Source organism: Chelonia mydas, chromosome 9 (genome assembly GCF_015237465.2).
Source record: "Chelonia mydas isolate rCheMyd1 chromosome 9, rCheMyd1.pri.v2, whole genome shotgun sequence".
Classification (NCBI taxonomy): domain Eukaryota; kingdom Metazoa; phylum Chordata; order Testudines; family Cheloniidae; genus Chelonia; species Chelonia mydas.
The window spans coordinates 43,907,812-43,931,357 of NC_057855.1; the positions used below are offsets into that span (position 1 = coordinate 43,907,812).

At 42.5% G+C, this 23,546-nt stretch overlaps 2 protein-coding genes across 8 annotated transcripts in view; one reads left to right on the forward strand and one right to left on the reverse strand.

Moving 5' to 3' along the window:
• Positions 1 to 4,079, forward strand: part of GPC1 (glypican 1) — a 324,689-nt gene extending 320,610 nt beyond the window's left edge. The window contains exon 9 of the mRNA XM_037908653.2: positions 520 to 4,079. Coding sequence (XP_037764581.1) covers positions 520 to 737 — 218 coding nt within the window. The 3' untranslated portion in view covers positions 738 to 4,079. The remainder of the gene's footprint in view (positions 1 to 519) is intronic.
• Positions 3,542 to 23,546, reverse strand: part of ANKMY1 (ankyrin repeat and MYND domain containing 1) — a 53,962-nt gene continuing 33,957 nt past the window's right edge. For 3 of the 7 annotated variants that reach the window (XM_043522181.1, XM_043522176.1, XM_043522177.1), the window contains 6 exons: positions 22,755 to 22,886; positions 21,131 to 21,244; positions 17,356 to 17,521; positions 16,303 to 16,387; positions 13,323 to 13,477; positions 3,542 to 6,200 (listed from right to left, as the gene is read on the reverse strand). In XM_043522181.1, the coding sequence (XP_043378116.1) occupies positions 6,004 to 6,200; positions 13,323 to 13,477; positions 16,303 to 16,387; positions 17,356 to 17,521; positions 21,131 to 21,244; positions 22,755 to 22,886 (849 nt within the window). In that variant the 3' untranslated portion in view covers positions 3,542 to 6,003. Of the gene's footprint in view, positions 6,201 to 8,518; positions 8,573 to 8,699; positions 8,976 to 9,971; positions 12,397 to 13,322; positions 13,478 to 16,302; positions 16,388 to 17,355; positions 17,522 to 21,130; positions 21,245 to 22,754; positions 22,887 to 23,546 lie in introns of those variants that run through there. The other 4 variants (XM_043522180.1, XM_037908654.2, XM_043522178.1 and 1 more) reach the window with 3 other exon arrangements.

Genomic DNA, 23,546 nt, shown 5'->3' on the forward strand with positions numbered 1-23,546 from the left:
TTACTTAATACCTGAGCTTTTGGTTTAAAGCTGAACTCTCTCTCTCCAAAGCACAAACAGCAGCCTACGGTGGGTGGTCCTGTCACGTTTTAAAATTTTCCAATCAGTATCTAGCTGCTACAGCAATAGGCCATTTCAACATCAATGTGAGACCAAGCACAGAAGGGCTAGTGTGCTCTACAGCCTTTACCTTGTTTGGCAGGGACCTGACTGACTGACTCAAGCCTTGGCCACAGCTAACAGAGCCAGCTAACCACCTGACTGCAAGGGCTTGTGAACACTCCACGCCATCCCATGTTCATTCAAGTACACCTAGTGAAGGAATACAATACATATATATGAAAGGAAACACAGTGAGTCAGTCGTAGTATTCATTCCCCTGGGATTCTCCCGCCATCCCGTCTCCAAACTCCTGGTCTGGTTGAATTTGTAAGCCTCTAGAGGCAGTGGCTGTCCTGTGCTGTGCTGAGCACAAAGTTTGATTTGTCAGTCTCACCCTGAGTTTCTCTCTGTGTACAGGTGATGACATCAGTGGCTCTGGGAGTGGTGATGGCTGCTCTGATGAAGTCTGCGGCAAAAGACTTTCCAAGAACCCCAGCACCAGGCAGCCAGAAGTACATGCTATTCCTAACCAGTCTGGACGTGGCGTAAAGGGGGCCAGCAACAAATTTTTGCCTTCCTCCTTCCTAATCTTCCTTTCTGTGGCTGTTATTGCAACGCAGTACTTGCAGCGGTAACTTACTTGCACAGCCATGAAAGAGACTGTGGCTGAGGTCTTAACTTTGCCAAAAAAAAAAAGGGGGACAATATTTAATTCATCTTGGCAAGAAAGAGGGAGAAAAAAAAAAGGTCTCAATTGTTTGTGATATCTGGCAGTGCTAGAGCTGTTCCATCCTTGTTTGCTCTTTTTTGAATGCTGGGCCCTCTTTCCGTACCTCATTTTTTATTTCATTGTTTTGCCACAAAGAGGCTCTTTGGGGCCTCAAACAAGCCTCTGCAGATAGGGGGAAAAGAAAAAACGATCTCCAGAGAGTCACCATTTGACTGACTGCAGTGGAATATGCAGTTAACCTAATATTGTTATACAACCGTAGCCAAGAATGCCACTTACCCATTAACATCTAAAGCCCGACAGGTTTAGAACAGTGCAACTTTTAAAATTAGGACTGACAACAGCAGCAAGCACTCTGTTGTGTTCAGGAGCCCATTCATAATTTTCTGTTGTATTTCTTAAGCAGGCAGAGAGATGATCCTTCACTCATTTTCTTGGATGTAGGTGTTTCAAATAATTCCTTATGCTAATACAAACTCGATTAGCAATGGGATTCCTTATCCAAGCGTTTGCAACTAAAATGCAACAGTCCTTTCACTTACAAGTACACAAGTAGTTTTGTTTACTAAAATTAGCCATCAGCGGCAATTAATAATGCTCCTACTTTAAAGTGAATGGGAGTGAGATTTAGATTTTGCGTGATATCTGGAAACCTTTGAAGTTAGCTATTAATGATCTAATCTAGACCTGCCATCCAGTATCACGATATTCAGGGTGAGATTTGTCATTTGAGGGGTTTGTTTCCAACAGGAGACTGGAGCTCTTTGTTAATGACAGAGACAACAGTAACCTTCTACCAAAGGGGTCGTTGCAAATTGCTATTTTGTGAAGTCTTGCATATTAATACACATAGAGTTATGAGGCCTAAAGCAATAAGTTACAGTATTGGGAGTCAGTGGGTTATTACTTACTTCACTTGGCAGTTTGTTTGCCCAGGAAAATGGCTCAGATGTATAATCTGGGCTTTGAGAGTTCTTTTTAAGTGAATGCCTGCTTCCCTCCCGCCCCTGTCCAACTTCACCACTGCAGTGACTAAAGATGAAAACTGTCCAGTATCTGAGCTACAGCCACACATTGAGTCAGTGGATCATCAGGATGCTTCTAGACCTTCCAGTCCTCTGCTCTAAGCAATGGATGCACAGCCTCCTAATGTTAGCCAGTAATTTTTTGTAGTTTTTTACATGAGTGCCAGGAGTGGATTCAGCTAAAGGTTTTGTTTTTGTCAACAAACGATATATATAAATATACACACATACATATCTATCTGTTAGGGGTGTCTATGTTTACAGAGCTGTACACTTTGGTTCCCTAGCTGGCTTAGCTCATTCGCAGATACAGTAAACATCGTTTGGAAAAGTATCTCTAGGAAATTTATCTAGAGTAACAATACAGTCCTATTGACTGTTTTTGGCAATGGGGAACCATGAGTTTAGGCTCTGCTGTTATTAATATTGTGATTTTTATTTTTGGGGAGAAAGCATATCTTATGTTTAAGACGTTTATAGGCTTATCAAACTTTTAAACACTGCTGTGTCTTTCGTTACATGCGAAAATGTGTTTTGGTTCATAACAAAAGATTTGGGAAAAGCAGAATTTGATTTGTGCTGTCACTGTTTATGGAATGTGCAATTTAAGGTAAGACTGTAGGATCAGAGCGTTAGGAATGTTGAGAGATGTTGCAAGAAAGCAAGTATAGTGAAGTCCTTATGCCCCTGGTTGAGTTAAAATTCCTAGTTTGTTGGACAACTACCACTGTTTCCTAACCCAGCCACGTAATGGGGGCTGACACTTATACTTCTGTATCAAAACGTGGACTGTGTTTAGGACAGTTATGGGAGAGTTAGTTATTGTCCCACATTACACCTTGCTTCTGCACAGACAATTTTAGATCATTTTGGTGTTGTATTCCCAAGATGCCACTAGTTCTTAAAGCTAAACTTGAGCCAGAGGCTTACCTTGCCATTCGATTTAAATTATCTGTTTCTGAATTGAAGAAATTACTGGGCCTATCATAATCTGTGGTGTAGTTTCAGGCAGGTTTGCTTTTATTGGTCTAGTGCAGTGATTTTTAGCCCATGTTGCCATTACATGTATAAATGAGCCTTCTAACTCCTAACCCAGTTTCTGAGGGAGCATGGAAAATGTTACATGTCAAAAGGGCATTGGAGTAGATTTTTTTAAATGAAAGAAATTTGAGCACCGCAGTCAATAGTTGTATAAATATTTAGTCACCTGTGGCTCGACGCAATGGAAGAGAAAAAAATAATCTCATTATCATGTATTTGCAGCCTGTTGGAGCACTCACACACGGTTCATGGCCTTGGGGGACTGTCTCGTTAAGTGCTATATCCCAGGGGTTCTCAACCTCTCTCTTTGAGCCCCCCCGTCCATCCCCCTGCTATAAAACCTCCACAGCCCACCTCTGCCACAACTGGTTCTCTGCGTATAAAAGGCAGGGCCAGCATTAGGGGATAGCAAGCAGGGCAACTGTCTGGGGGCCCCACACCACAGGCCCGCCCCCGCAAGTTGCCCGGGCTCAGGGCCCTACAGGTGGGGCTATGGCTTTCTTCTCTGGGCCCCAGCAAGTACAACACTGGCCCTGCTTGATGGATCCCCCTGAAACCTGCTCACGGCCCCCCAGGGGGCCCTGGACCTCTGGCTGAGAACCACTGCTATAGCCCATATCAAGGGAGTATGACTCACTTTAGATTTGCTGCTTTGGACGGGGAAGAGGAAAAAGGACCATTCGCTTCTCTGTTAGCAAGATGGTGAATGCTCAGTGTTTTGATAAGGAAAAAATACTTTGGGGTTTGTTCTTATCTGAATTATTAAACACCCACATCCCTGCAAAGTGGAGAACCTGAAAAATGGACTAGTGGATTTACAAGCATCTCTGTCTTTAAACTTGCTCTTTTGTGCCATAATTTGTATGTTTTAACTACGGGTGGGATCATTAGCGGCTTTGAGAGCACAGATATTTATCGTTTTACAAATGACAAACAACCTATTGTTTTCTGGTGGGCCTGGTAGGGGATAAGGTATAACAAATATCTGAAGTACACCTTTGCTTTAAAAAATGCATTTCTAGCTGGAGGATTAAGATTTATTTCACTTATTGGCATAGCTGGCCAGTTATATATTTCTTTCTGTTACCAAGGTACTTGTAACTATCTTGCACTGTTTATCTAAGGTTGAAATATGTTCTTTGAATCCTTGTATAAATAAAAAGGCTGGAGACTTAAATCTATATTTGTCCCCACTGTTACAAATCACTGTTTTATTTCTAAATGTGAGTAGCCCCACACTCAGTCCTTGGTTTACCCACTAACAACAGTATCCTATGGCCATTGTGAGCTTCTCACCTGCTCAAAAATGTGTGGCGGAGAGCAGTCACCTCTAGGTATAGGAAATGCTTAAAAACAAGATGATATTTATTTGATGACATTTTAAAAAGTTACCATACTAAAGTTTGTTGAGAGAGAGACTGGGGAGGATGTAATGAAGGAGAGAAATTAAAAGATTAGATTTACAACTAAATATTTGTAAATGTAAAGCACAGTGTTAATTATTTACTATTGCACTCAAGATACTGCTTCTTGAAAAGTTAACTAAAAGAAGAAAGCATTCTGGTCCTAGTAGAGAGCCTTTCTGAATTAAATAATCCACCACCATGCTCCCTTTGAATGAAATAGGTTTTGTTTTTCTATATACACAATTCCATTTCCAGAGGTTGGTGAACTTGGTAACGATACCAAGGGGGTGAGCCCCAGACTTCTGGTAATCAGATACTGACAGAAGGAGTGCACGTGACTGGAGGTAAACGGCACCTAAAGAATTCCCCTCCACCCCCCCAAACAAAGAAATTAATCAACTTCTTGTTTCTGTAAAGCTTACCAGTTTACTTGGTATTTATTAAAATCTTTCTGTTACAGGAGTTTAGATTCTATTTTATATACACAGCGCTAAACAGCTGATCTCTATATTCTATAAAACTAATACATATTTATCCAGGGGTACTCTACAAGGAACAGTATTTATACAAACTACAATTCAGTCATCTCCTGTAAATCCTCTCTGTATTATTTAAAATAACTGCCACTAGCAAAGAAATAGGAAAACGGAAAAAAAAATTGTATCCAATTTTGTAGCTTTATGAACACACCCCACATTTGCAAATGAGCTATTGGTAGGCCAAACATCGGGAAACTAACATGCTCAAACTATATACAATCCAAGGGTCAGCTTCTGTTCTCAGTTACATCCATGCATCCCGATGTAAGTCACATGGGTGTGAGGAACATTATTCTGGTCCTTATGTACTCTGGCCAAAATTTTCAAACATGACACTACAGACAGGCACATAAACAGGGCCTACTTTTCGGAGGTGCTGAGTACCTGTAGCTACCTCCCCAACTGGATCCAATAGGAATTGGAGGTGCTCAGCATCGCTAAAAATGAGACACCTAACCAGAAAATTGCCTCCTTTTCCACATGGTGACCTCTGTCTGCCATATGAGCAAATATCCCCTAATCCTGCTTCCATTCATGTCAACAGCAAAATGCCCTTCGACCTGAACAGGTGTAAGCGCTAAAGTTTTCACCATCCTCATCCTCAGCTGCCAATAAGTGAAGCTGAGGGAGGGGTGGGAGGCGAGAGCATGCCCGATCAGACAGAAAGTTCTCCTTGCTGAACACGGTGAGCTTTGAGGTTGTGTGACATTTTTCATGCTTTGGAGCATAATCTGTTTTTCAGAAGGTTTGGTCAGTTGAATAGCTAACTAAATCAGCGTAACAGCCACGTTGCCCCCCACCAATCATAGTATAATTACGTCGCAATTCAAGCTAGAGGAGAGTGACGTTTTCGTGGAGTTGATGAGCGATGCAATAGTCACATTGCAGATGCTATTTCAGTGGCATGAATAGCTCTTACACAGCTTTACCCCGTACAGTAGTCATTTTTATCATCCAGCTCTCTCTTTACATGTCTAACTGTTAGAGGCATCCATGCTAATCAGTATTTTCAATTAAAAATAGAGAAGGCCACTGGAAAATGACTCTGGCTGGCTAAGTTGTCATCACACACATATCATTAGTATCCTATCGCTTCCTATTTGATATAGTACTTATTAGATAAAGGCAAGTGATGCCAGGTCAACTTTTCTACAGTGGGATTAATTGTAACTGTAATTCCCAGTGTAAGGAAGATTTGGACGCATGTCATCGGCCACTGCACATAGTCTTCCTGGCCTTGGCTTCTTGTCATCTTTCCTGAAGACATCTCTTCTGCCTCTTCCCTCGCTTCCCTTTCTGCCAACAAGACTCTGCCTCTCTCTTGAAATGCCCGACTTAGTCTTAAGTTGATGCTTTTCTGTAAAAATAAATAATAGATTGGCCTCTGAAGGAACACTGGTTTTCTTGGAACAGTAAACTGGACACAACTGCAAGCCTTCAAAACTACTGAGTCCTGAATCAGTTTAACAAGCAACATGGAAGCATGACAGAAACTACATACCTGCTGGCCTTTAAAGGGATAGTGTAGGGCATTGATGTTTGTATTTTTCCCCCTCCATTATTACTTCTGAGAGTCTCTTAATGTAAAAAGTGAATCGCAAATGGTCAGCATTAACTTGAGCTTGCCTGTAATTGCTAGGTAGTTAGCTCAAAATTCAACTGCCATCACCACCACATCAAAAACATCACTGTGTTTAAAATGCAAAGTAAAGCACAAAATAACCATGAAATTCTCCTAAACACAGTTTAGGTTACCACAGAGCACCCGAAAACCAGCTTGCAAGACGTACAGGTTGAGATTTTCAAAGTAGTCCAAGGAATTTATTTAGACATCAGCTCATTTTAAATAGAAGAAGTGTCTAAATCCACTAGGTGTGGAAAAAGCTAAACCATAAACGACAGCCCATCACCAGCGAGATTCTTCGGTTTAGGCTACCGTTCTTCTTTAGAATGTAGAAGCTACATTAGCAAGGCAAATCAAGAACAATAGGTTTGACCACTTGACAATGAATCAGGAATGAGGCTGCTGGTTAAAAGAGAAAATTACCTCACATAATCATCAATGATGGCAAAAACATATATTGCCTTGCTCTGGTGGTCACTTTATTTGTGTGTGTGAGTGTGTCATAATCATGCTACTTTAAAAAAGCAAAACTTTGCACTGGTAGTTGGGTCCTGGCATACAATAGTAATGCTACTTTGCCCCCTTAGTCCAGTCTTTATGTAAATGTATCAAAATACAATGGTAAAGATAAAAAGATGGCAAAGCATACAGGCAGAGCGCCACCCTCCCCTCCAATAAAATATGCTATTATCTCATTTGAAATAGTGTGAGCCCGCTATGTCTGAGAGGGCATCAGTCCAGAAGTGGCAGAAATGAGATACTAAAGACAACCGATAAGCAGCAAGAAGCTTGAATAGTGGGAGCTTTACCCCAAAAGCTTCCAACTCTCTTAGTTGGCCCAGTTAGCTAAAGCAAGGCATTCAGTTTTCTCTCTGTGACAACTGAAGCAGGTACAAAGACAGTATCCAAGCACCTGTCCTGGCTTCAATAGATAATGCTGTCAAAAAAATCTGTGACTTGAGTCAGACCTGTAACTCAAATCACGTTAAAAGAAAAGGAACACGGCTGCTACTCTGAAACCTGTCAAATCATGTTGTTGCACTTGCTTAAGTTATTGGCTAAGTAAGTCTGTGTACCTCACAGAGAGGGACCAAAAGCCACTTCTTTCTGTCTTAATAGCTCAGAAGGACAGGCCATGTGCAAAAGGGAAAGTCAAACAACAGAGGCTTGCTAGCACTTTTAAAAGGGGCTGAATGGGAAACATGACCACTAGCTCTTCCTAGGAGTTTATAAAGATTTCTGCCCCTAGGGGTGTATATGCCTACATGATAGGCTACTCAACTGGGATCCTCTTTTGTCAGACTCATTCCCCTACCCCAAGAAGTTCCCAGAGATTGTAGTCTACTGATCAGTCATATTACTATTTAGAGAAGGGTGGTACTGTGATTCTTCTGATGGGGTCCCTTTTAAGCAATCAGTGTAGCTAGCTACAAGTATCCTATTAGACCAGTCTTTGTTAGAAATTTATTACAAGTGATGAAGAAATGGCCGAGCTGCGCTACACTTTCTATGGAAATTATGACTGAAAGTCTTTGGAATTTTCAGTCTGGCTTATTGGTCTGCCATGGAAGCAGTTTGATCCAGTACCTTTCACATACATGAGGGACATCAGGAACATGAGTAGTTTATTATTCAGTACTGCAGAGAAACACTTGCGGGGCAGTGTTGAGATGGACTTGCTGTCCCATATGCCTTGGAATTAAATATCTTTAATACAGTCTTTTCGTTAAAAGCAGCTACAGCAATTTCTCTCCCATAATGCTCCATGAGCTACAAGCAGTTACTGTTCCGCGACAATGGCTATTTTAGGAGCTCTCTCTTTAGCAAGTACATAGTCTGCACTAGCAAGTGTCTTACTTATTGCTTCTATAAGAAACAAATGTCTGCAAATGCCACTAATTTAAACTTCTGAATTATTCTGGGGACTAAATGCCAATGTGTGAGACCTGGTACCACTGAGCTAGTAGCTGGATTGAGATGAAAAGGGCCAACAAGTGTATGCAACAGTTTTTTAGTGATGAAAAAGATGTTAATAGTCAAAACCGACTTACCATCAACCTCAGACTGTAGGTTGTCTTGATCAGAGTCCATTAATGGTGAATCACCTTCAGCAGCAATAAAACAAGGTGCAAAGACATTTCAGAATAGTCGCTTGTGAAATTGTGACTACTTAGAGGGACCAACCACTTCTACTGCACTCTAAGCAGTTTTGAAAAGTTGCTACCAGCCATAAATACCAATAAAATTTATTTTATGAACGCTTGCTCACAAAGAAGTCATTACATTTCCCAATATGCATATACATTTGCAGTTGTACAATAACTTCAACATAAAGAATATGTACAGATGTTCAAATACAGAATAAGTTGTAAACACGACACAAGGAACAGGTCTTTTTATCTTTATCCAGAGATTTCTTTTTAAAGAGAGCATGCCAACTTCTCAGTGATCTACCGCTGAGCAGTGGGTGGCATTGTCGTGTCTTCACCAGATTCCTACTCTTCTTCGCTGCAGAAAAAAAACAGCCATCACACAGGAATTCTTGGGGGTGGGGTAAGGATTATGTCTGATGGCACTTCCAGTTTTTATTCATTACTTTGTGGGAAAATCAGAGCTAAGGAGATCTTTAAGAGTCTTTGCAGTCTCCATTATCTAGAGTGATCTACAGCATGCAGGTACTGGTTCATAATCAACTAACTGTATGATTTCTACAGTCCAGACTAGTGAACACTTCCTCCATCTAAAGCAGGGGTGGGCAAACCTTTTGGCCTGAGGGCCTCATCGGGTTTCAGAAATTGTATGGAGGGCCGGTTAGGGGAGGCTGTGCCTCCCCAAACAGCCAGGCGTGGCCCGGCTCCCCCTGCTTCTCACCCCCTGACAGCCCCCCCCCCGGGACTCCTGCCCCATCCAACCTCCCCATAGCCTGACATCCCCCCCCCCAGAACCCCTGCCCCATCCACCCCCCCGCTGTCTGTCCCCTTACCACCCCTGGACCCCCCACTGCCTCATCCAACCACCCCTTCTCCCTGACCGCCCCCAGAACCTCTGCCCCCCTTCAATCCCCTGTTCCCCGCCCTCTGACCACCCTGACCTCTATCCACACCCCTGGCCCCTGACCACCACCCCCAAACGCCCCTGGCCTCTATCCAACTAGGGTGACCAGATGTCCCGATTTTATAGGGACAGTCCCAATTTTTGGGTCTTTTTCTTATATAGGCTCCTATTACCCCCCACCCCCGTCCCAATTTTTCACTTGCTGTCTGGTCACCCTATATCCAACCCTCTTCCCCCACTCCCTGCCCCCTTACTGCGCTGTCTGGAGCACCGGTGGCTGGTGGCACAGCTGCACCAGGACAGCCAGCCATGCTGCCCGGCTGGAGCCATCCACGCACCGCGCAGCACAGAGCAGCAGGTCAGGCTGGGCTCTGCAGCTGCGCTGCCCCAGGAGCTCACAGCCCCGCCGCCCAGAGCATTGCACCGGCGGAGCAGTGAGCTGAGGTTGCGGGGGTGGGGGACAACAGGGGAGGGGCCGGGACGAGCCTCCCGGGCCAGGAGCTCAAGGGCCGTGCAGAACGGGCGGCCCACGGCCCGTAGTTTGCCCACCTCTGATCTAAAGGAACGTCATCATGGGTACGTGCCATTAATCCGTATCACAACATGTTCAGGTATCAGAACTTCATGACAGGTTCTGTACAGCTCCTTCAAAAACAATTAAAATGATCCTCCAGGTTGGCTATGCTCATAGATCTGGTTATGACATATGGAGCCGTTCATCTACAAGTCACCATATGAAATCTTGCCAAGTTAGGCATGCCTGAAAAATCGCTCCCATCAAGAGAGGGTTGTTGGCCTGTGTGAAATGAGTTTGTAGTCTCAGTCCAGGCCATACGGAACAAGTCAGCTCTCCACAAACCATGGCCGCACCTTGCACAAATTGGAACCCTTTAATGACAGTCTTTCAGTAGCGATTAAACACTGACTGGGCTCAGAGACTAACTCGCTTTCATGGCGACTATCCATACAGTACCACTCTTGCAGACAAGCTGAACGTAGTCTCCAGGACACTACCTTTAGCATTTTTCATGGCAGAATAAAACCTTTAAAAAGAAACATCTACAATAACCAGCACTACACACTGACTAGGCATAGCAAATACATTAAAAAAGCATCTGCCAAAGGCCAGCTTTGCAACATGCAACCCACACATGCCATTTCAAAGGTTTGGAAATACTAGAATTTGTCAAAGTCCTTATGTATGCATAAAATACATACAGTAGATTGTCTTGGGAGCACGTGTTTTCTTAGTCTTCTGCTCTTTTCCACAGAGCCTGTATTACTCTTGTTCTGCTTTTGAAGGCTGTTGTGGTGCCAGTCCACCATTTTGTCTTCAGAGTCTGATGGCTACTCCCTGCGTGTCTAACTCTTATAGCAGACACCATTATTTATCAATAGTGATTCCCATTGGAAGCTGACTAATAACATTGGCCTTTGACGCCAGGCCCTCAACTTTCTTTTGCTAAGCACAACATTTTCCGTCACTTTTAATTAGACATTTTTCTTCAACTTCCCGTTTGTCTTTCAACATTTTGGTTACATAAATAAAGGTCAAGTGGCAGGTCTCTAGATGGGTCTTGCTGTTCTGAGAAGATGAGATGAACGGCAGCATTTTACAATAGAGCTATCACAGCTCACCAAGGCAGTCACGAGACCTCTCTCGGCCAATCTGGAGCTTTTCCCTTGCAACAACTCAGCAAGTGAATATGTGCAGAGTACTAATATCATAAAGTAATTCTGCTGAGCTCAGTCTTGATTGCTCCTAACCCAAGCTACAATTTTTGTTTTCAAAATGATAAGCAGCCATTATTAAAAGGACATTCTGGGATTTGTAGAAACAGTTTCGGATGGCCAACGCCAGAATTTCTTAGTTTTTGAACGAATAGGATTTAGAAGAATTTTTCCATCACTGACATTCCAGTTATAATGTAGCGCTCACATATAGTTTCTTGACTCAAGGAACAGCTTGGCCTGAAGGCTTATCCTCCTGAAAGTTTTAGCGGAAATCTCAGATGTTTGACACTTCTAAAGCAGCAGGTCCATGTTTTTCCCAACAGAATCCTCCAGCACAACTACATGTACCGAAGCCAACACAATAGTAACTTCACCGCAGTTTACTGCCCGGATATTATTTAATCATATCTCAGCTGTATTCTTAACATTTCATTTTTCTGATCATGCTGCAGTCATTTTTCTTAAGACGTAAACAAGTTCCATGAGGTTGAATATGGCTTTTTTGTTGTTGCTTTTTCGTCTTTATTATTAATTCACACGGGAAGGAAAAAGTTCATTTGCATTTAGTAGTCACTAGTACGGTCACAGGAGAGGTTGTACCATCTCTGAAGAGGTCCTTCCCACTGTCCTGACTTGTTTGCTGTGGTCAATATGCAATAGTAGGCTGGTCAACATGATGAAGGAGCAAAAAAAATGACCATATTCTAGCAAGGTCAGCATCACCTTGGTCAAGAACTTATTTTTCTTGTAGTCAAGATCTTATTCGGAAACTGTAATATCTTTTTGTTTACTGTGTTGTATTGATTTTTCAACTAGCGCCTACCATATTATTTGATAGTTTTCATTGCCATCCGGTGGTTTGGGATGTGCACTGCAACTGGTGTTCTTTCCTGCATTTCCTTCTTCTTCCATATGCACTGAAGCACTAGCAGTAATGATATAGCATTTTATACACTTCCATATTTCCTTTATCCCCAGGGTTTCTAAAGCATCTACAAACACATGCACATTTTATATATAGCACAGGCATATACAATCAAGTGTATACGCCAAAAGAAATGTAGCTGCCATCTGTAGAATGAAATACAGAAACAGCACACAGCAATGTAACGACCGCTTAAAGATCGGATATGAAGAACACCTGTTAAAAAAGAAGAAGGGATTTACTACAAGTAAACAAAACTTAATAATCTATATTGTAATTTGGCTGGACAACAAGGTTAAACCTCGCTTGTGAAAAATCCAAGAGATCTTTAGAGGCTACAAGTGAGAGTGTGCACTCTTTCCATTTCGTTGGTCTCTGACAGCACAGACTTAGCATTTTCCCAAGCCACAAGTTTAATATAGATCCAGAGGGAAGAGTCATGTACTGAGTTGCCACTCAAATGTAGTTCAGTCATAGAATGGCAGCACCATTATGTATATGTGCCTTCACATTCAAGAGATTTCTCATTCACTCAAATATATGAGCATCTGGCCTGGTGACAGCAAGTCTGCTTTTTGGTATCGCTTCATTACACGAGTCTTCTACAGATGTGTAGAACATTTTTCTTGTATCAGCGTGTATATTTTTTATACTTATTATACAAATACTGCAGATTATAAGGGCTGAAGTGAGAGGCATGGTATTTGTGATTCAGTGAACCAAGAAAAGGATTTCACAATCTTTTCATTTTTAATTGCATAAAGGTCAGCAAAAGGTTATTTCTGTGCTGAAAGGCCCATATAACCTGGTTTATTGGGTGTCTGAGGCACAGAAATCTGTGCTCACTGTAACTTAACTTTTATTTCTGCTTTGCCGTTCACCTTTAAAAAGTCTCCTAGGCTGAAATCAATGATAATGCTACTTATACCAAGCTTCTTACATCTACCGTTTTAATAAGTATGAGCCCACTCAAGGTCAATTGATATATTAACTTAAACCTACGAATTTGATCTTACCTTAGTGTTTAACTAACATACATACCATTAAAAATAGGCCATACAATTAAGCAACATATTTCAACGTACATGTCCCACATGCCTTGCTTTCCCTGCACTCTATGGGGTATCATTAGTCAAACCTACCTGTAGCTCCAAAGCACTCGCGCCTGTGACGCTCATTCCAGGCTTTGACTTTACAAGCCTTGCTGCAAGTGAAGATCTCATAACAGCGTATGCAAAGAGTGAGTCGAATCCCTATAGCCCGCCCACACTGGTAGCAGTATTTAAAGAAGGGCTGTCTGGAACAGAAATAGCATGAGAAGGGCCATCAGGAGAGTTCATGTTTATTATTTTGTTTTTCATGGCTTTGCCAACATATTTACACTTTACATAGCAAAGGAAATCAAAATGTCTCACAATCCAGGGGTAAAAATCTGCCCTCATCCACCAGGGTAACCAAGAGGAGCGAGGCACTGTGGTGGATCACAGTGCTTATGCTGCTATCTGGGGAACAAATGAACACAAGCAGCAATGCAAAGTGAAGTGTCGCAAAAGGCAACAGGCCCAAAGCCTGCCCCTTACTGAAGCCCCCTCATTTGCCAATTCATTGTGCACCCCAGCCAGCTCCTTGCGTTGGCTAGCTCTCCAGTACTAAATGTAGGAGTGAGTGTCTATGCAAGATTAAATCTGACAGCAGGTCACAAACACAAGTAGTCAGATTTGGAGAAGGTTTGTAAAAACCTCGTTAATACTGAGGAACACAACACAGCCACTGCTGGAGCACACTGCTTGCATCAGAGCAACTCTCCATCAGTTTAGGACAAGAAGTGAAGAATGCTCTATCCCATTGATGCTGCAGGAGATATTTAGATAGGCAGAACTTACCTCGGTTGCAATGTGGCCTAGGCACTAGAAATAAATACCCCTGTAACTTTTAAAAGCATCTTGGGATCTTTAAGAACCACAAGTGGTCAGAACCTCTGTTCATCTCCTCCCAAAGATACCCTCCCACTCCACACTCATCACCTAACCTCACCCCAGTACAGAGGGCTGATTACCATGCTGGATTATTGGTTCAGTATGGACCCAGACAAAAAAGCACTGCCTACTGACTCTCCACCACTAACTCTTTACAGCAGTAATTTCCTTGACGGTATTCACATGTCTCACCCTGATTAGCTTGTGAGATTTGACAAGATAACAGCTCAAGATATGGCTTACAGGCTAGCTAGTGTAGGTATTCATTGTACATGGTAAAGCACCACAAGAATTAATATAATTTTTAAGTATTTCAATGCCTCAGCTTTTCATTAACTGTTTCTAAAGGCAATACTGGATGCAATGGGATCATCCAACATCTTTGGCATTGAGGGCTTTGATTTTTAGAGCATTTCTGGCAGTGTATCATGGACTCTATTAGTGTCTTGCTTCAGTCTCTTCAGTGTCAGCATCATTAATACAATCAATACTGTTAACAAAATGGCACAGCAGGAGAAAAAAAAAAGATCTAAGCAAGCCCTTGAAGTATTAATATGAATAGTCCCAGCCAGCATCCATTCTGTAATCTTGGGGATCAAGGGAAACTTGGAAACATAATAAAGTAATATATTCTGGAAAAGCAAAGAATAATTTTGGCTTCCATTTTCCATCCCACCTGGGCTCCAACTAATTCTTCCCATTCTTTTCTAACAAACATAGTTCCATTTCTCATTTTCTGGGAAGTTGCAAGTTTATCTCCATTGTTACTGTAACCCACACACTGCCTGGGTGTGGTGTTCTGTCCCATCCCATCTAGTGGCACTGAGACCCAAGAGAGCGCAAGAGTGAGTGTCCGCTCTATAGCCTTAGCTAATAGCCATATGGCTTTTAGCTCATGTGGTAGAGGCTCATGCAATAAACTCCAGAGGTCCCAGGTTCAATCCCGCCTGCTGACGACCAGGGTGTGTCCGTGTTACATTACACCACTGGACCTAGAGCTTTTCTGCAACAGTACACCCAAAGTCTGAACTGCCAGGTAAGGGAAATGTTGAATCCTTTATTGATCACAGGCCTGGATTATATCTATTAATGTGTTTAATGACCCTAAAATAAAAGTATTAAAAATTGTAAATGCTGGTAGATTTACATTTGTAAATTCCTAAACTACTTCCATTTCCTTCTCGTCTCACATTAAGGTCTACAATTCCTAAATAAGTATGGGTCCAATAATTATGTGTCCATATTAGCCACATAAATTATGTACCTATCTGGTTTGAAAATCTAGCCCTGTATCTTCAGTTCAGTTTGGAAGAAATATTGGGGCAGGGCATCGGAGATTAGGGTTAGGACTTCAGAATTTTCTATATTTTGCTTTACCAACATGCTGGGTAAGAACATGCATAGCCAAGTAAATAACCTATACTAACACACAAACACAATGACCACCATCAAAGAGTAATCTATTATAAAGAGATAAAAGACAGTGCTATCCGGAACAGTACAATATTTTCCCCAATACCAATGTATGGTAACTGATGGCACTGGCTTTTTTTTAATTTTAACTACTGTACATAATGTTGCACACGTATTATGGAACTGAAGTAGTGACTTCCTCACTAAGGCCCTGATCCTGCAATATGAAACTTAGGGGGAAACCCCTGTACACATGAAGTCCTCAATGAGGCTCTGAGGGAGCACGAGGATGTGCCCATGCAGATCAGATTGCAAGGCTGGGCAGGGGGTCTACGTTCGTCAGAGTTTTGACTCAACTCTAGACTTTGTAAAAAGATCTCTGCAGATGGCTACATCATATGCTTTGTGCTGGGCCACAGGAGAATTTATCTGGGAAGCCTGAGGTTAGACTGGCTTCTTTTGAATTATTAGCTCTGAATATAAATGACCAATCTGTCAACAACCAGAAAATTGTAACATCTTTGTCCATTCATAGCAGCCACTTTGGCTAACTTCAGAGCAGGAGGGGAAGATAATTTTAGCTGCTGAAAAGTGGATAGATTGAAGAAGTGAGGGGAAAGTCAGAGAGGCCAAAGAAGGGGTGCTGGTGACAGTGGTCCAGGTGAGGCAGAACCATGAAGTGATATATTTGGCTAAAAATTATAAGTGTTTCTGTTCAGCATCTTTAGCATACCTCACTTCCTCCCGTGATAGCATTATTGCAGCACGCTTGTCCACATGTTTTCTTCTAGCTGAGGGAGCACGAGGACTTGCCTCTACTGTACCAACATGTAAATGAGAAAATTAGACCTCACAGTTAGAATCTGTGAATAAGCATGCTGGTGACCAGGGCCACTTCCATTAAAACTGCATTCAGCCCTGTGGTGTGGTTATGCCACAAATGTACTCATTGGTCAGCATCTGACTCTCTGGCCCATGTTATAGAGGCAAGAACAGTTTCTTCTTGAAATGGAAGTTACAGAAAACACTGTATCATACAAGTAATGTTCAGCTTCCTACTCCATATTTTGGATATCCCTCATTGGGAGTCCATAAAACATCTTAAAGACGAGGGTCACCTGTTGGGACTCAGTGGAATGAGAACTATGTGACACCCACAGACAAATATATCATGGATTTTCACTGCTCCCTAAGAACAAGAGCAGGGCTTGTCTCAGATTTTTAAATTAAAATGTTTTAAGATAAGAACTTCAAAGGTTGGTAATATATCCCCAGTCTATATATGGGGAAACTGAGGTACACAGAGGTTAACAGATTTTTAAGGCCTGAAAGGACCATTTTGATTATTATGACCTCCTGCATAACACCAGCCATAGAATTTCAGGTTATGTGAATTGCAGAAGGTAACAATCCCACATTTCACTTATCACATTTTAGGTAATCTCTAGAGGCAGTATTATCTTGTGCTTGAAACACAGGTATCAGGGAGAGATGCAGGTTCTATGCTTGGCAGTGCCACAGATTTGAGCAACACCTTGAGCAAATCACTTAACCCCAGTGTACTTAGGTGTGTCCCTAGCTATAAAACGAGAATGGCACCCACTTACTCTAGAAGGGCAATGGGATTCTGTAAAGCACCAGGATCCCTGAATGAAAAGCGTTATAGAGGAACAAATTCATCATTAGGGGCTATAGTTTAATCCCACAGCATAAGAACCCACAAGTGTAAATCCCCATACAGCGATATACAATATTTACATGGACTGCAGGCTTAGCTTGAACTCACATTTCCTGGATTTCCGAAGTTCTTCTCTATCCCATTCTCTCTCTTTCAAGACAACACGCTCGCGAAGCCGGTCACTAATGTACTGTAGCAGCTCCCTGCGCGCATTGAAAATCTCTCGTTCCGGCGGCAATAATGCATGGTATGGAGTATGTGCTATCTTCTTATCCTGCAACACACAATTCACACACAAGAAGACATAGGGAATAGACATCTAACATGGCAAATGTGCTTCCATATTATTCTTAGCAGGAAGTAAACTTGACTAGATGAAAGGATGCCCAACACAGACGTAATCATGTATGGTACCGTATCAGCCCTGCTAAATACTAACTAGCAGTTTCAACCTATGCCAAGGGACAGGATCCCCTCTCCTCTCCAAACACCTGCCATTTTTACACAACACAGTGGAGCAAGCTGGAACATAATCACATTTAATATTTTGACCAATTTTTTTAGCTGCTACTCTTTTGATTGGGCAGGACTCCCTCAGAGGAGAAGAAGCAGAACAGTGCTCTGAGGTGGTACACCTGCCATTTTTACACAACACAGTGGAGCAAGCTGGAACATAATCACATTTAATATTTTGACCAATTTTTTTAGCTGCTACTCTTTTGATTGGGCAGGACTCCCTCAGAGGAGAAGAAGCAGAACAGTGCTCTGAGGTGGTACAAAGAAAAGGAGTACTTGTGGCACCTTAGAGACTAACATTTATTTGAGCATAAGCTTTCGTGAGCTACAGCTCACTTCATCGGATGCATACTGTGGAAAATACAGTGGGGAGATTTATATACACAGAGAACATGAAACAATGGGTGTCATCATACACACTGTAAGGAGAGTGATCACTTAAGATGAGCTAATACCAGCAGGAGAGCGGGGCGGGGGGGCGGCGTGCGGGAGAAAACCTTTTGTAGTGATAATCAAGGTGGTCCATTTCCAGCAGTTGACAAGAATGTCTGAGGAACAGTGGAGTCTGTTTTTGAAGTCTTTTTTTTTGTAATATTGCGACTTTTAGGTCTGTAATCGAGTGACCAGAGAGATTGAAGTGTTCTCCGACTGGTTTTTGAATGTTATAATTCTTGACATCTGATTTGTGTCCATTTATTCTTTTACGTAGAGACTGTCCAGTTTGACCAATGTACATGGCAGAGGGGCATTGCTGGCACATGATGGCATATATCACATTGGTAGATGTGCAGGTAGGTAAATGAGCCTCTGATAGTGTGGCCGATGTGATTAGGCCCTATGATGGTGTCCCCTGAATAGATGTGGACACAGTTGGCAACGGGCTTTGTTGCAAGAATAGGTTCCTGGGTTAGTGGTTTTGCTGTGTGGACTTCCTGGACGCTACGGTGCTAATAAGCAATGGTCACATAAACACCACCCTATACCGGAAACCTACTGACCGCTATTCCTCCCTACATGCCTCCAGCTTTCACCCAGATCACACCACATGATCCATTGTCTACAGCCAAGCTCTACGATACAACCGCATTTGCTCCAACCCCTCAGACAGAGACAAATACCTACAAGATCTCTATCAAGCATTCTTACAACTACAATACCCACCTGCTGAAGTGAAGAAACAGATTGACAGAGCCAGAAGAATACCCAGAAGTCACCTACTACAGGACAGGCCCAACAAAGAAAATAACAGAATGCCACTAGCCATCACCTTCAGCCCCCAACTAAAACTTCTCCAACGTATCATCAAGGATCTACAACCTATCCTGAAGGACGACCCATCACTCTCACAGATCTTGGGAGACAGGCCAGTCCTTGCTTACAGACAGCCCCCAAACCTGAAGCAAATACTCACCAGCAACCACATACCACACAACAAAACCACTAACCACATGTTTATTTCCCCCCCACCCACCCACCCACTGTTCCTCAGACATTCTTGTCAACCGCTGGAAATGGACCACCTTGATTATCACTACAAAAGGTTTTCTCCCCCTCTCCCCCCGCTCTCCTGCTGGTATTAGCTCATCTTAAGTGATCACTCTCCTTACAGTGTGTATGATAACACCCATTGTTTCATGTTCTCTGTGTATATAAATCTCCCCACTGTATTTTCCACTGAATGTATCCGATGAAGTGAGCTGTAGCTCACGAAAGCTTATGCTCAAATAAATTGGTTAGTCTCTGTAAGGTGCCACAAGTCCTCCTTTTCTTTTTGCGAATACAGACTAACACGGTTGCTACTCTGAAACCGGAGGTGGTACAGAGACTCCTCTGTCTTAGGCGCCTGACTGCTGTATCTTGCTCACCAGATTTGGGGTCAGGAACCAATTTTCTCCTGGGTATTTTTGTTTTTGTTTTTTTTGCCTTCCTCTGCAGTATGGGGTATGGATTGTGTACTAGGATCCTATGGAAATGTTTCACCACAACAATTCCCTGCCACTGCAGGGGCCCTTTGGTGGCACCTTAATCTGTCCTGATGACTAAAAAGGTTTAGTTTAACTAAAGTCATCAGGCTCAACATAGGTAAAATTTAATGCCCTGTGATATACAGGAGGTCAGGCTAGATGATCTAATAGTCCCTTCTGGTCTTAAGCACTATGAAACTATGATGACCCAAGCCAGCAACGTTTCTAAACAGAAATTATGTCAAAGATTTCCAGGAAGCATTAGCAGCTCTTTAAAGCGAATAAGTCCAGAGAAAGCAGAATTTCTGAATCTGGCAAATAATTAATTACACTTTATGTTAAGGTTCCTTTCACAAAGGGTTAATAAATTTAGTATATTTTAACAGTTAATCCATTGTGCTAGGTCAGAGATGGGCAAACAACAGCCTGCGGGACTGTCCTGCCCGGGCCTTGAGCTCCCAGCCCCTCCCCTGTTGGCCTCCCTCCCCCGCAGCCTCCGCTTGCCGCGCCGCCAGCGCTCTGGTGGCATGGCTGTCTCCCGCTGGGCAGCATGGCTGCTAGTCCTGCCGCTCTGACCGGCATGGTAAGGGGGCAGGGAGGGGTTGGATAAGGGGCAGGGATTCCAGGGGGCAGTCAGGGGACAGGGGGCATTTGGATGGGGAGGAGAGTGGTCAGGGACGGGGGGAGGGGGGTTGGATAGGCTTGGGAGTCCTGGGGGGCCTGTCAGGGGGCAGGGGTGTGGATAGGGGTCAGGGCAGTCAGGGGACAAGGACCAGGGCGGTTGGATGGGTTGGGGGTTCTGAGGGGGGCAGTCAGGGGGTGGGAAGGGGAGAGGGTGGATAGTGGGAGGCGGCCAGGCTGTTTCAGGAGGCACAGTCTTCCCTACCTGGCCCTCCATACAGTTTCGCAACCCTGATGTGGCTCTCGGGCCAAAAATTTGCCCACCCCTGTGCTAGATTCTTCTAAAGTTCAACCACTCAATAAGTTGCCTCCAGTAATAATTTATAACCATCTATAACACCTTTTACTGATGTGCTTCTCTCAATAATATATACTAATCATGTCTGTAAAATGCTTATAACGTCTATAAATCATTCATTAACTCTTTATAAACCACCTATAAATGGAATCTTAATATAAAGTTTGACCAAATCATCTCTCTCCCACAGCAGAACTACCAGGGCTTTTTAGACCTCTGTCACCCTTATAGGGATAAAAGTTTGGTGGTGAATGGAATGAGTCTCAAGACAACTGGACAAAAGAGAGTCTGCTGGTGCTTTTAGCATCTACCCCTGACAAAGTGACAGGTGCAGAACTAGAAAATCTGGTTGTCTCTATTTATGGATCTGAAGAACATGATTAATATTAACATTAATTTTAAATTCTAGTGGTCAAAGAGATACCTGAAAGTATTTATAATATGCGTAGTCTACTACAGTTCCCACTGCAGTTCTCCTCCCTTGGTTAAGAGTAATTGGCATCAACATATCTGCACCAGCCTCAATTAGTTTATCAATCTGGAGAAAGAAAAACAAAATGCAAAACAACAAAACTGAAAAACATTAGAAAAGGCAGGACGTTCAACCAAACTGTTATAATTAAACTTGTTATAATTAAACTGAAAGGACTGATCACCAGACCCTGGTCTCTACTTGTGCAAGTGCAACTCTGTAAGAACTCAACTGAGTGCATGCTTTATTCACATAAACCCCTGGGTGTGCAGGTGAAAGATTCTAATTATGAGTTTTCATATGTCCAGAAGGGTTTTGCATGTGAAAGTTCCAACACTCATGTAGGCAATCATGGCCCTGATTTTCAGGGATATCAATCTCACCCAATCCCCACTTCTGTTCAGGCATCTATGGAAACACATTTTCATTCTCATTGTTTATCTGTAATCCTAAAAGTTACAATATATCAGGCAGAACCCACAGTAAAATATATACATTTCCAGACATGCTGATCAGGGCTATACCAAGAATATGGTTTGCATTAGTCTCGTATGAAATGCAAGGGATTCAGAGGAGCCCACAATTCATCTGTTCCTGCATTTTTATTGCCCACCATATCCTGCTTGTGATATGACAACTGGGTGCTGTAAAAATGATTATGGTGTCAAACAATTACGATTGCAAGAGAGCATACATCAGAAAGGTGGAATTCCTGCTAGAGAACAAGGGATAAGAAATACAGTGAATGGCACACAGAATTCTACTTATGTAGTTGCAGATTTGTGTTGAATTTCAGAAGTGTCAGCGAGGATGAGTCACTTCCCAAATTCTTGTTTTATTTGGTTGGCTTCCCCTTGTTTTCCCCCTCCACCTTAGGAAGCACAAAAAGCAATCATCAAAGGACAAAACTAACCTCCTTCCCTAAGGCTTTGTCTACATTGGGAATTTGCTCCAAGCAGTGATTTGCACCACTTGATTTTACCTCGGCTTGAAATTGGTGTAAGCTCAACTGGTGCAGATTGTGGCTGCCTTCCCCTAACTGGGTTTGCGCTGGCTATGCTGTTGGCTAGAACTGGGGGAAATCCCTGAGGTAGATAAGGCCTAACACTCTCCTCCTGGGCCTTGTCCACACTGGGAAAATGCATGCAGTCAACTAATGTGATTTTAGTGAGTGTTCAACACAATTTTCACCTTAAAGTGACAAGGATAGCTGCATTTAAAAACATGATAGTTACTTGCAGTGAACCCTGGATGTTGGAGGGGACCCAAGGTTAACCACAATCACCTATCATAATTCAAACATGACTTGCCCCTCTGTGCAGAAGGCAAGTAACTCCATGCTAGTTAAAACATGTTAACATGTTTCACAACACAGTTCATCTTCCCAGCACAGACTCAGATACAGAAACAAAAGGAATTGGCAGTTGAATCACTGAGTTACTAAGAAAAAATCCTGCATCACTGAAGGTTACTAGGAAAGAAGACAACTGAATCACAAAGAAGAACCAGCATTCAAAACACCTGCTCAAAAAGTTAATTGGAAAACTAAAGTCAAAAACAACATATGTTTTCTTACCAATAAAATCCTGTTTGCTATGGTCCTCTTCTGTTCATATGTGGTGTTGACTGCAGCACAAAGGGCACTACCTATACCGTTGCTTAATGGAAGATTGGGGTCAGCTCCATTCGCTAAGAGTTCCATCACTGCCTGCAAACAGGCATGGTTAAATATGAGAAATCATTGAATGATGACGTCGTCTTAGATAGTTTTACAGCAGGATTGTGAGATCCAAAATGTACAAGGATATCTGTGTCGATACTTTACAGTGTTTAAAATAATATACCGGGAACGCATACTAGTATTTTTCAGTAACTTAAAGGCATAAAGTAATAACATCTAAATATTGGTCTATGAGAATAATTTTTGCACTTGCTTTGTATTGCATTTTCAGCACAATAAAAATCATAGATCCATACTGAACAGCCATGTGTCAACTGCTTCATAGTGTAGTGTTAAAAAAGTCATCTTCTTTTATGCTTTTCTAAACTACAAAGCCTGTGCACTACCAGAAAAACAGAATGGCACAGGCTGTACATTTGTGGCCTACTGGGCCATTACTGCACCAGACAGGTTCATAAACTCCACGACTTAGATTTCAGATGTTTCAAACATGAGACTGAATTCTGTTATTTTAACCCAAACAGCAGCCATTATTAGCCCAGAATAGAAGCTCTTTCTAAGCCAAAGGAATCTAACAAGCCCCTTCTATTCAACTATTTTCTCTTTAGTGAGCAGTGCAAGACTCCCACAAACCCATTCTCTGACAATCAAAGGTGTCTTGAGAAAAGCCTGGGTCAGACTCTCTAT